The sequence below is a fragment of the Pavona decussata genome, unplaced genomic scaffold (genome assembly GCF_977016875.1).
Source record: "Pavona decussata unplaced genomic scaffold, jaPavDecu1.1 SCAFFOLD_324, whole genome shotgun sequence".
NCBI lineage: Eukaryota > Metazoa > Cnidaria > Anthozoa > Scleractinia > Agariciidae > Pavona > Pavona decussata.
In genome coordinates this window covers 1-13341 of record NW_028145713.1, presented here as the reverse complement: position 1 = coordinate 13341, position 13341 = coordinate 1, and the positions used below count along the sequence as shown (strand labels likewise).

Sequence of the window (13341 nt, the reverse complement as noted above, 5' to 3'; positions counted from 1 at the left end):
TACGGTTGTTCAATTGTTTCACACAAAAGAACTCCCGCTGACTGACAATAGCGGCAACCGTATAACGTCACAAAATTCAAAATGGCGGCGGGCGAAAAAGCGAAAAAAGGCGATAATCGTATCTAATTTTTTAGCACACTTGAATGTTATTTCTACCTTTCAAACTAAAATTAAGAATTCAGACGTTTACAACAATGTAACGTCAAAGTTTGTTGTCAGAGTCGAAGTTCCCTTTAATATAATCTCTTTGTTCCCCTTATGAAAGTTTGTAATAACTAAGCGTTTTAACAATTAGTTGTTTCCCAACTTTGTCCCAAGTGATGAAAAATACGTCCCTTAGGCTAACGGGAACCCACGTAACTCTAACTGTCGTGCTGTGTAGCGCTGATACAACTGAGTGATTGTATGTGTGCGAGTTTTTTTTTTCTTTTACCCCGTAGATCTTGGGGTCGATAACTCCTCCGTGATTCCAAACAGCAGTTTTACAGCTTCAGGTCATGCTTGTTCGAGCCCTGCTTCTTTTGCAATCTCTCCGCCTGACGGAAAATGCCATTCAGCTTGGTGTGGACAGGCTCCGCATGCTTTACATTGGCTTCAAATTCAACTCAATGCTTTGAACTATGTGATCCTGCTTTCTACGAAAGGGTCTAAACTTGGAGATATTGTGACCTCCTTCTACTTAACGTACAGCGTCGATGGCGTAGCTTGGGAGAACTACACTCAAGATGGAGAACGACAGGTAGGCCATTTCATCCTTAAGTGTTACGAGATTCGTAGAGGAGTGGTTACTAGCTCGTTTCCTCGCGCATGACTGTGTTCATGTAATATATCAAACACGAGAAAACGTGTTTCATCAGATACTCAAACACTGAGAAGTAGGTTGAAAAAACGAGGCGCAGCCGAGTTTTTGTTAACGAATTCGAGGTATTTGGATATCTGATGAAACACACTTTCGAGTGTTTGATATGGCTACTCAAATGATCAATAATTCTCGGACAAATGAAAGGCTTTATTTGGAAAAATGTTATGGTCATTTGAAACACATATCCAAACCACGGTCACGGTGGTGATTCTCTTTGTTTTCTCTTGATGGATTAGTAATGAGTTTGGGAATTACATTTCAAGCTGATCGACTTTTTCCAGGTAATACCAACCAATGTGAAATGCGAACTCGAAAACAAATAAATAAAATATACATTTTTTTCTTTATTGTTACAAGCACACTGTTGCTATCGACAAATCTGCGTGGCTCGAATTTTATTCCATTCGGGTAGAAAGCAAAAAGTGAAATGACTAAGCAAAGTGAATTTTAGACTAGAACAAAAAGGAAAAGAAAAATGAATTTGCAAAATTCCGCTTCGCCATTCCTAGTTTCGCCGTTACTCTTTTTTTACTAAAAACCACAAAATATTTGCCCCCTTTTGAGATTCAACTAACGAGCTTCCGGAAATCAAAAGCACAGTTCAAAATTTAAATTAGGGAAGGAAAAGGCCGTGCTGGAAGGATAAGTACCTGGCAAAAGATCTCGAGACAGACAGAGAAGGAGATGGGAAGATTGCATCAGCGAAAGGGGACTGGCCTGGCCATTCTCACCTTCAGTTGTCAATCAACCATCTACAGCGGAAACAACTGGCAAACAGCATTCATGAGTCTTTTTTTACGACACTAACTGATAAATTGGCTTTGTTTTCGGAATATACCCTGTTAACCGAATTAGACAATAATTTCTCAAACTCATTAATAATTCAAAAGCCAAAGACAAAGGAAATCGTGTACCGTGACGCGTTTGGATATCTGATGAAAAACTGCTCGTTTTTGCATCCTTAATTTCCCCTTCAAAACGTTTGAGAAGTTATATCAAATACTCGTCACTGTGTTTCATCACAATATCAAATACCTCGAAGTTCGTCAAAAATACTCCGCTACACGTCGTATTTTCAACTTTCTTCTCGGTGTTTGATATGTGATGAAACACTGTGTCTCGTGTTTGATCTATTACATCTTATATTACTGTGGTGATATAATGAAATTTGACGCACACTTTTTCAGAGAACCCAAAAGGCAGCAACATGCCACGACTGAATGGCGCCTATATTTTTTCACGCCGATGAAGGTGTGAAAGAAAGGAGGGGCTTATGCTTTTATAGCGGAACTTCTTCTTGTTTAAAGCTTGGTTACAATTATCGTTAAGAGATCCCAGTAGAGATATTAAGAACGTTCTATTCTCTGTTGATAAAATAACTTGCAGGATCAAAGTCTTATAAATGTCACTTGGCATTCATTGGCTAAATTGATTACGTGATGTAAGAAACAGGGACGTCTTTACTCAAACATTTTGAACACTTTCCTTTTTGGCGAGCATGCCGATGTAATTTCACCTTCAAAGGTTCCCACCCTCATTTCTCTTTTTAAATGTTTTGACATTTACTTTGCCACGTGACCTCACTTTTAATTGACGGTTACCGTTTTAACGTGTTAAAACACGTTAAGATCATTGTGTTGAAAAACGAAAATGTAAAGGGTTTACTAGGAAGCATAGAACAAGGATGCGAATGAGTACTCTTCTTCTTCTTCTTTTTCTTCTTCTTCTTCTTCTTCTTCTTCTTCTTCTTCTTCTTCTTCTTCTTCTTCTTATTATTATTATTATTATTATTATTATTGTTGTTTTTTTAAGAGGCTGAGAGTCAGTTAAGAACACTCTTTTTCTAACCAAATATTTTTAAAATAAACAGTATAAATACAAATAAAAAAAAGCATGAAAAAATCCAGTCTATATTGTCTAATTAACCCAAATAATAAGTGTCTTGGTCACGCCCGCATAGATTTATTGACATAATATAAAAGATAACTTAAGAACATCTTAAGAAATCAATGCCTGAACTTTTCAGGCTCAAAATTATACGTTCTTATAAAAAAAAGAGTGAAAAGAAAACAACAAGGAGCTTGAGAACAAGTGCTAAGGTTGGTTTTTAATACAATACAGTGCAACTATGTAATACAATGTCAAGCAATATGATTGTGTAATGGAAAGCAGTACAACTAAGTAGGCATAAATACGCATTGGCATCTTCCCTAGACCTATGAGTTAATACTTTTATTTTGTTATTTATGTTTCAGTTGTTTGTCAGTGACTGGGATGCCACGGAATGGGTTACGCATGCTATATTTCAACCATTTAGAGCCAAGTATTTGAGATTTATACCGCACGAGTGTAGAGGCATTTGCTGTCTGGCGGTCAAAGTTTTCAAATACATATATGGTAGGCGACTATTAAAATGAAATCTGAAGTGACTTATAATTACTTATAATGATGTTTATATGCTGCATAAAATTCTAACTTTGGCTTTTAACTATTTACTCTACGGATGAAATCATAAATTGTCGCCCATTCAAAGGAAAGCCGCTAGGCAGTACTTTCCTGCGACGCTATATCTTATTATGATGTAAAAGGTGTTTCTAGCCTGAGTTAAGAGAAGGCAACGGTTATCGAGCCTGACAAACTTCTTTTTTATATGTTTTCGTTACCATCTTTGCCCTTGTCCATGCGCACATCACAATAGATTTTGAGATGTGTTGGAGTGGAGCAAATGACGAATAGAAACGTTCCCGAATAGAAACGTTCCTTTGGATATAGTCAACTGTACTGTGAACGTTAACACAAAGGATTGTGCACGGTAGCAGTCCTTTGAATGTAAACTGCATCACCTTTGTTGTCATGGCAATTTTTTTAACCAGTCCCTCAATTAACTATGTTCTAACTTGATTCCTTGGATTAAATCGCAACGCGTGGTCACTGAAATGGACTAAATGTTTTTTGTTTGTTCACTTGATGTTGTTGTTGTTCTTTTGGTTTGGTGTACATGTGGCCATCCGCATTTTGCATCCGCATCATGTATGTTTTTTTTTTTTTTTTTGATATTTTCATATTTTTCTCGGCATATTAGCATGACTGTATTGCTAAGGGGCCTAATCAGTCTCACCAACCCGAGTTAAAATGACGTTACTTACTTACTTACTGACTCCAGTGGAGTCAATAGTCGTAAATTTGTCAATGGTTTTGTCTTCATTTATTTATTTATTTATTTCATTTATTTATTTACGAATTTTGACAAAACAGTTATACGTTGACGCTAAGGATATTTTGCGTACTAAAAATTTTCATTTGTGGCAATTTACTAAACCCTTTTTATGGAGTTTTTTAATTTTAATTGTAACAGCGTTTGTAGAGGCCCCAAGTAGCAAATTTCTCCTGGGACCCGTTAGAAAAATCGAGCCTTCACCAGTCGTTGCTTAAGTTTGCTCTGTGGTCCCTGGTATCGATACATATGCTACCAAACATGTTCTTGATGATAAAATCTTATTGATAGAGATCGATCAGTAGAATGCACCTTCAAAACTTTAAGGAAACGTGAAGTGGAAATCGAGGCATTTTGGTGGCTAGGCTTGAGTGACAACTAGGGTATTACATGATGTTAATATTAGTTTTTTTTTTTTTTCTCCTACTTGTCTTAAGCTCACGAAAACAGTCAGGCAAACTACATCATAACATCTGGAGCAAAATGGAAAAACGCAGAAGGTCTCACTCTGTATCATAATTTTAACTCGGTGGAGAACAGAACATCTTATCACCTTATGTTTAAAACAACAACAAAACTGTGGTCAGCGGTTATGAATCGAGATCCCGTCGTTCCCTTTGGCTGGGTTCACGTGTGTATCACATGGAGTGAGGTCTGGGGTCTGAGGTACTACGAGAATGGGCTACTTATCACACAGCAATTGAACTTTGAGCGTGAAGCAGGTGTCCATCGATACAAAAATGTATTGATTGGTAGACATATTGCCGTAGGCAACAGTTATAAAAAAAATTCCCTGCAAGTGTCCGAGCTCATGTTTTGGTATGATGTGTTGTCAGAGGCAACGGTAAAGAACTTGCTCACCCTAACAGGTAAGGCAATACCGTTAACAAGAAATTAGGAAAAGTAAGGAAGCAATTAATAGTTGCCTTAACCCCTAAGAATATACCCCCCCCCCCCCCCCAATTTACCCCAAACGCAAGAAAGAATCCTATAATAAGTCCCTCCTAATATAAGCCCGCGGATTCTTATAAACGGGAACTGCCTCAAATACAAAATAAATCAAAGCAACTGTACAGATTTCATTATGACCAAGCCTTTTCTATTTATAAACGAACGATTTCATACACTCAACTTTGAGTAACCGTTTAATTTACTACGATGTTTACTATAGACTGGTATGACGTTTACCGTTGTGAACGGTACTCCATTTTTTTTTATAAAGTTCAATGTTGTCGTGTTTGAAGTTAGCTTGTTCAGAGGGATTACCTTGTCATGAAATTGAAACCTGTATTGAGCGGACACTCTCGGGACCCTTGCTAGTGTCCCATAAGGACGGTGCCTACTTTTGTTACTGCGCATACGTTCTGCGCATCTTGATATATTCGAGTTTCCTATGGGTAGTGCCTACTAATACAGGGATATTTTTTGCATTGCTCGGTTTAAAACTATGCGAAACTTAGAACTTAGTAGGTTGTCTGGGAAATACCAGATAAATTTCAATAAAAGATCCGAATCCATAATGCCTTGACGGTACAGCAAAGGCTTGAGATGGCGGGAAATATGGATTCTGACCTTTCACTGCAATTTATTGGATATTTCCCAGATAACCTACTTATAGAGGTAGTTTTACGCCGTTTATTGCTATGCGGAAAATCAGATCTGGGTATTGGGTATTTCCCAGACTACCTTTCGGCATTGTCGCGTATGCTTTTACGCTTTTTTTGGACAACCTTTGTCGAAACAGCCGTATACGACCCTACGAATAAAGGCCCCTAAAAAAAATCCTTTGAAAAGTATAAACCCCGGGGCTTATTTTCCGAATTTTACGGTCTATGATTTCAAGCAAACGCCGAGAACCATGCAATCTTTCTGAAATCAAGATCTAGAACAATTAAGCAATCACATATCATATATGATGGCGTTCACATATTGACAGTAATTGAGGTGCTTGGATCAAATCCTGTTTTTTTTATAATATATTTTTTTGGTAACTTTTACATGGTATTGTTTATGGAACGTTTATTCATTTACCCTGAGTCCGTTTCACACTCCCATCTCACCCCTAACCTTCCCGCTCATCGAACGCCAAAAACAAGCAAGGAAAGTACGATGTGGATTGGGTTAAAATGTTATCTATACAGCCAATCATATCGTGGCGCAAACTTTTTCGTCAATTATCCTTGAAAATGTGGAACAAAATAAGTAAAGAAATTACCCTAATTTGGAGTATTATGGGACGGGGTCCATAAGATAGCGGGATTGCATGTACTTTCCTTTGTCCCATGGAAGCTCTTAAGGGGAAGATTGATTGCAGTTATGCGCTAATTCCGTTGTCATACGAACGTAAATTTATTGAAACCTCTTTAACTCATAAGACGAAAATGCTACCGTATTGCTCGTGGTAAATTATCCCGCTTGCGTCCATTGCGTCCTTGCGTTCCATCTGTTCAGAACTGGATTAAGGCAAGAGAGGATGATGCTTCATCCTCTCTTGATTAAGGTCGGTCCTATTAAACAAGTTGAACGAATTGAAATAATTGCGAAGTAGTAGGAAAAAGAACTTAGATTTTTAATTGACGTTTTTGTTGTCGTTGCACTGGACAGCGGTCCAGTGCTCTTCCGACTGAGCTAACAGAGCGGCGGTTAGTTAAATATCAATAATGATCGTATTTTTCATAAGGGGTGTGTTATGATAAAAAAATGTGTGAATCATAAAATAGTAAAATATTAAAACACTTTAACTATATTTTTCCATTGTAGATGTTAACAGAATCTGGTTACCTGAGAATGAGCAGCCAGCTATGGATTTCAAATGGCAGTCACGTGCAAACTGTACTCCAACCAATTATACAGGGCCATGTCGTGGAAGTAAGTTAAAAATATGTCAGTCAAAAATAAATGTTGCCAACGTTTTTGTTTGTGTCCCATGCATATATGTAGTCTGCGTTCGCTTCGGTCAGTTGCTCTACTACGCTTTTTAATCGATTACGAAACCGCACATCACCCTTGACTCTAAAAGAAAAACAAGTAAGAAAAACTAGTTTAATGTGACTTGTTTGAATGCTTTTTCCCCCAGCAAGGCACGGATCGGGTAGTGTTCCCAGAGTGGAGTTTGATTAATCTGAACCTGATCGTATGACTTGTGTGCGAACATATTCCTTACATGTGTTTGCTTCGTGTTCTGAATGTTCAAATTCGGCAGGATTGCTGTTTGAAGCGGTCTTAGTTGGTATGAAGTGACCGTCTAAACTGTTGTAATTTAATCACAGTTTCCTAAAATCGATTAAAATAGTCAGCTTGCATTCATTTCCTGGCGATCATGCCGTGACTATGACTGGCGCGCTGCTTTGTTTTTTTCAAATTAACACATCTGACGTCGCTGTTACGTCATAAATACCAAATGGCGGCCATCTTGGATTTCTCGTGTTTTGTCAAATATTCAGGAAAGTACGAAAATTACACGAAAAGTAACCAAAATCAATAAAGGAAAACTAATGTGAGCTAAAAACATTAAAATTACAATAAGAAAAGAATTTTCTTGATTTTAAAATGGAACTTTCCATTTTTCGAAAAAATTATGTTTTTCTAATGCCGTCCATGAACATTGAGGAGAGTTTGTCACCATTTCTTGGGCTTCTAAAGTGCATCCGATCCATACGCAATCCGTCTTCGAAATAATTAAAAATACAAATTGAACGCCGCCATTTTGATTAGTACTTTGTAGCCTGGCCGCATTTTTGTTTTTTCATTCCGTACAAGAGGTTGTTAAGCCAGGCACGTCGAAATTCCTTCGCTCGAGCCGTCCTGTTCTTAGTCAGAGTGCTTCCGTCATGCCGAAGAAATAGATTTTAGTGAAAACAAAGAGTGAGTACAAGGTACATTTTGGTGTACCTGTGAGCGCAGTGATGTCATGCCAACCGTAAGAGAATACCTTTGTTGTCTTGATCAGGGATTCAGAGTCAAACAACAAAATTGAAGGTACGATTCGTACTCCCTATTGTTTGAGTGTGTGTGTTTTTTAATTGTACATCAGTTCAAGCATTAAACATTTTTTTTATTTATGTCTTACATTTGTGTGTTTGATGTACATTTAAATTTGAATGATATTTCAAAGTAGTCTCCAGTCAAATGTTCACTGCACACATGCACATTTTGAAGCCCGAATTTCTCCTCGTGGTGTAGTTTGGCCAAGCCATTTCTTTGTTACACTCTCGCTTTTACAGGCAAATTATAAAATGTTACACCTCTAGCTATCTCGACCTTCGGATCTGCTATTATAGTCTGAAGCCAATGGCGACGGCAATTTCAGTCCATGACGAAAAAGGTAATTTACCACGGAAAAGCAAGACATCAATGTGGCCAGCTGCATTGTAGATTTACCAACATTTCGTTTGCATTTTTTTTTTGTCATGAAAATGCGACCAGACTACCAAGCTTTAGTGATTAAGATGGAGGCGTTCGATTTAAATTAAGGCGAACAATTTCTTATGGACCAGATGCACTTCAGAAGCTGAAAAAACGGTAATAATAATAATTATTATTATTATTATTATTATTATTATTATTATTATTATTATTATTATTATTATTATTATTATTATTATTATTATTATTATTATTATTGTCTTCAAACAGGATGTGTTTTCACAAGAGTGGTTTTCTGAACGACCTTGTAACGAACTTCTCATTTATATTAAGAAAAACCTTTTTGGAGGAACCCTTCAAACTTTTTCCTATCGATAGATTTGTGGTAAAAAATGCCCGAAACTTTACCGGTTCTTTTTTTTTGTCCGTCGGCAGTTTGCTCTTTTTTTAGCGTTATCAAACGATTTTACATTCTTTGGACTGGAATGTTCATTAGACTGAAAACGTAAACATTTAATGTAACCATTCTTTCAGAGGCAGGTACCTTTATGTACATCGAGTCTTCATACCCGACAGTGAAAGGCCACAAAGCTCGCCTGAAAAGCCGTGTCACTGTCCCTGCAAGAAATTGCTTTACCTTCTGGTACTACATGCACGGAGAAACGACAGGAAGACTTAATGTGTACCTACGCATACAAAGTTTCCGCCATCATGGCGATAAGCTCATTTGGCGGCTTGCTGGATCACAGGGTAACGAATGGAAGAAAGGAGAGATTCCCATTAAGCAAGATTTTGCCTACAAGGTACTTTGCATTTAATTATTGTGCAGCCTTTGGCTATAACGCCGTCATTCCCTTGATTTAACTCATTGCTTTTTCACTTCTTGAGAAAAATGTCACATGTAAGGCAAAGCATGTAGTAATTTTCCTGGGACAGCATGGTCAAAGATGCTGGGTTTCATTTCAGACTTAAATTTCCCAGGCCAGGAAACCCAAGAAAGCCCGGCCTAGAACGTTATTGCCATGGAGGCCAGGTTTTCTGGCCAAGGTTGCCGAAAAAGGCGGGCCTCAGAACTAACATGGCCAGGAAAGCCAGCCTTTTGTGGCCTGGGTTACCGAGAAAGCTTGGCGGTGGCCATATTTGCCAAGCTTTACCAGACTGCATTTTGTCGCCAAGCTTGGTCAAAAGCTGGGAAAGCCTGGCACACTAAACTGGTACACTTATCCTTAAAACAAATATTTCTCTCCTTTAGGTTAAAATGGAGGCAGTGGTTGGTGGTTACCGTGGTGATATTGCCATTAGTAATGCTACCTTAAGCATAAATGACAATTGTTCCTTTACTCCACGCGAGGCTCAGTTAACTGGCTCCTTCGGTAAATATCTTCACTCACGTTTTTATTATGTTTAAAACAAGTTTCTGTTAACTTTACTGATTATGTGTTGTACACCCTGGTAGAAAATACAACGAAACAAAAACGTGGTAGTTACAAGGCAATCTAGCCACCGCGCGGGAGTGGTGGGTGGTGCACTCCTCGGTTCTCCAAAACCTGCGGACCCTATTTCAAAAAAAACAAAAGGAATTTTCCGGTAGCCTTTTTCAGATCTGGCCTAGATTTCTCAAACTCCGGCAAAGATTTCAGACCCGAAAAACAATTTTACGTACTCAAAATTCAATTTATGATAACATTGAAAGCAAAAACATTTTCAAGGTTAAGAAACACATTGAGTTAGTTCGTGCAGAAAATAACTGGTAATCTGTAGAAAAGAGATAAGAAAAATACCTTTAGGTCCTGAAATTTCCTCGGGAGCTTTGGCAAATGCACGCCTGGCCTCTAAAAACTACACCCGTTTTCAGATCTACAGACCAAAACAACTCAAAAACCAACCCTTTTGGCGCTCTACATACCTTCATAGCCTATTAAGTGGGATTACCCCTTCTTCCCGGGATCTGACAGGACGAAAGTGGTTTTAAGGGTGAGAGGTACCTTGCCTCGCCAACCGATGTGGCTTGAAATTGATGTTCAAGCTAGATTACTGTCAATCATCCTGAGTCTTACTTTTAAAATTCTAGGACACAACTTGGAATCCGAACAGAGCAAACACTGCTTCAGGCTTATTAAAATTTACTCTACTTGTTTCTTTCAATCGCCAACACGTCAAATTCAAAATAGTTGCCTGCTTTCACTGTTTCTTTGCTTTTGAGCTAATTAGTTGTCTCATTTATTTCATTCAAGTTATCCAATCGGGAATGATTGATCACATTGACAGCTACACCAACCTTCTTCAATTCTGGCTAACGCAAGCAGGATTCTCCACCAATCGCTGGGCTCCCTGTTATCGTGCCACAGAACATGGCTGGAGCAGTAAGACATTCCACGAAAGATGTACTCAAGAGGGACCATCAGTCGTATTGGTTCGTAAGAGCTCGTATGTTTTCGGGGGATTTTCGGACACTGGTTGGAATCTAGGTAAGTCTGGGGAGATGTCCCTAGCTAGGGGTAGACTCCCTAGCCGGCATGTGGGACAAACTTTCCCTTGTAAAAACTTTAAGCCGGGGATAGCTCGCCTAGATCGGATAACTTCCATGCCGACAAAATGGGTAAATCTTGACGTTTAATACTTAAATAAATCGAAATTAAATTTACTTCTTCCACAGGAAAGGATTTGTTAAAAAAACAACAACAACAAAAACAGCTAGCGAGGGAGACGATGACGACAAGCTCAAATATAAACGTTTTGAGGCTGTATTTGGTGGATTTCGCTCAAACAATTTGTTTTAATTTTTCAGTGGAAGGTGTGCCGACCGAAAAGGGTCAGTATTCGTTCCTAGTCTGTGATAGGGAAGGAATAGCTCATCAAACGTCAGAACACAGAAATACAAATGAGACGATAAGTCACAAACCTGCTGTTGCTGACGAATAAAACACGTGTAATGACCAACTTCTAACGTACCACTGTGATTCACAACGGCAAATAACGTATACCTGAAACAACAGTCAGCCATTTGATTAGTGCAGATGTCTTGTAAGTTTCTTTGCAAGAACTGATGGTTTGTTTCTCACCATACAGGGCTTTTTTTTCTTTCGCTCTTAAAGGAGAAGTGTTACGGGGCTTTTAAGTTCTTTTGTGAAAAATGGTGAAATAAGATCTTCACCAAGCTACAAAATACTTCTAGAACAAGAGGAAAGAAATCAACTCAATTCTTAAAAGGAACAACTCGTGATCTGTTCTAGCGCATTTTGGAAACAAAAATGCGAAAACTTGAAAACCCGAGCCTATCATTTTTCAAGCTCCAATCCATACTGACCTACTCTGTCGCTGGCCGGCGGCACTATCGACAGTTTTACATAATGCACTGGAGAGATAAATTAAAACAAAACTAGACAATAACTTTTGTTTGTTTCTGTTGACAGACAAACATTTTTGGGTTTTGAAATGACACCAAATTCGCGTGATACTTCCCCTTTAATTATAACTCTTGATTTGACTTGATTTATTTTGTAATTGTAATTATTGTAATTTAACAGGGAAGAGCCACTCAGTGGATCTGTTAATAAACCATTATTATTATTATTATTATTATTATTATTATTATTATTATTATTATTATTATTATTATTATTATTATTGACTCTTGAAAACCTGAGAGAAAACTTACTTTGAGTCACAAGAGAGGCTGGATTGATTGTGTTCACCATTGTTACCGTTCAATCTAAAAAACAAGAAAAAAAGGTCACACTCCAATGCCAATAGTTAACAATAGCGAACTGGTCATAAGAAGTTTGTTTGAAGAGGACCCACCTTGTCTGGGGTGGGGCTTTTTTTTTGGGGAGGGGTATCCACGACAGCACCTATCTCATGAACATTGCCGACAAAATTTTATTGGCTTTAAAATTTGAATTGACACAGAAATATTCAGCTAGCAAGAGTCAACATTGCTACATAACCAAGAAAAGTGAGGTTTGAATCTCACTGTCATTTTTTTACTACTGGGTAGAGGGGTGGTTATGCAATAAAGACACCGTCTTTTGAGGTTGAGGGAGGAGGGTGCAGGCAGAGACCACCATCTATTTTGTGGTTTGGTGGACCTTGTTTGAGTACAGTTTTGACCACTTCCGTTATTTTTAACTATTGGAATAATATTCCAAAAAATCGATTCGTATACTGATGAACTCAGAGCTGCCAAGTAGGAGAAATATGAACGAAACAAACACAAGAAAAGTGCAGTTTTCCTGTTTATCGTGAAAACCTGGGCTTTCCAAATAAGGTAGTGGTGGTATATATATAACCCACCGATTACTTTCCGCGCGTTCTCATTGGACAAAACACGTCACGTGGTACAAAATCGGACGGCGAATATCAGGGCCGGGTTGTTCGAAAGCGGATTAACGCTAATCCACAATTAAAAGTTAATCGAGGCTTTCATCGTCAAAATGGGTTTAAAGGCTAATTTCAAGCTAAAGGTAAAGAAAAGTCTAAGTCAAAACTGAGGGCCGAAAATCTTTTGGAAGAATCTTTGTTGATTAGCAATTAAACTCGAGTCAAAGTTTGCGTTAATCCAGGATTAGCTTAATCGGGCTTTGAACAACTGGGTCAAGACGATAACAGTCGCCCGATTTGATAACAGCCGCTCGATTTTTTTCGACGAGAAAAACAAAGAAACAACGTCACAGTTTTAGGTCTTGGCTGCTGTAATCCAATCACAGTTTAATAAAATCTAGTAAACTAGTTAGCTTGTATTTATTTGGCATGTAATCCGGCATGCTGCGGCCATCATTGACTGTTTTGACTTTTCCGCAGTAAAGCACGCGCGTTTCAGACAGTAGACCTGCACTTTTCAAAAGATCTTTTTTCTCTGGACCCTTATAACCTGCACCTACACTGTTTTTTTAGGGTTGGG

The 13341-nt window shown here is 38.2% G+C and overlaps 1 protein-coding gene across 1 annotated transcript in view; it reads left to right on the top strand.

The window, feature by feature from the left end:
- The window catches only part of LOC146453646 (uncharacterized), a 30240-nt gene extending 19182 nt beyond the window's left edge, over nucleotides 1-11058 (top strand). Inside the window, exons 11-17 of the mRNA XM_085096395.1 lie at nucleotides 441-739; nucleotides 3118-3259; nucleotides 4514-4945; nucleotides 6837-6944; nucleotides 8976-9244; nucleotides 9694-9814; nucleotides 10676-11058. Coding sequence (XP_084952521.1) covers nucleotides 441-739; nucleotides 3118-3259; nucleotides 4514-4945; nucleotides 6837-6944; nucleotides 8976-9244; nucleotides 9694-9814; nucleotides 10676-11058 — 1754 coding nt within the window. The remainder of the gene's footprint in view (nucleotides 1-440; nucleotides 740-3117; nucleotides 3260-4513; nucleotides 4946-6836; nucleotides 6945-8975; nucleotides 9245-9693; nucleotides 9815-10675) is intronic.
- The last annotated feature ends 2283 nt before the right edge of the window (nucleotides 11059-13341 follow it).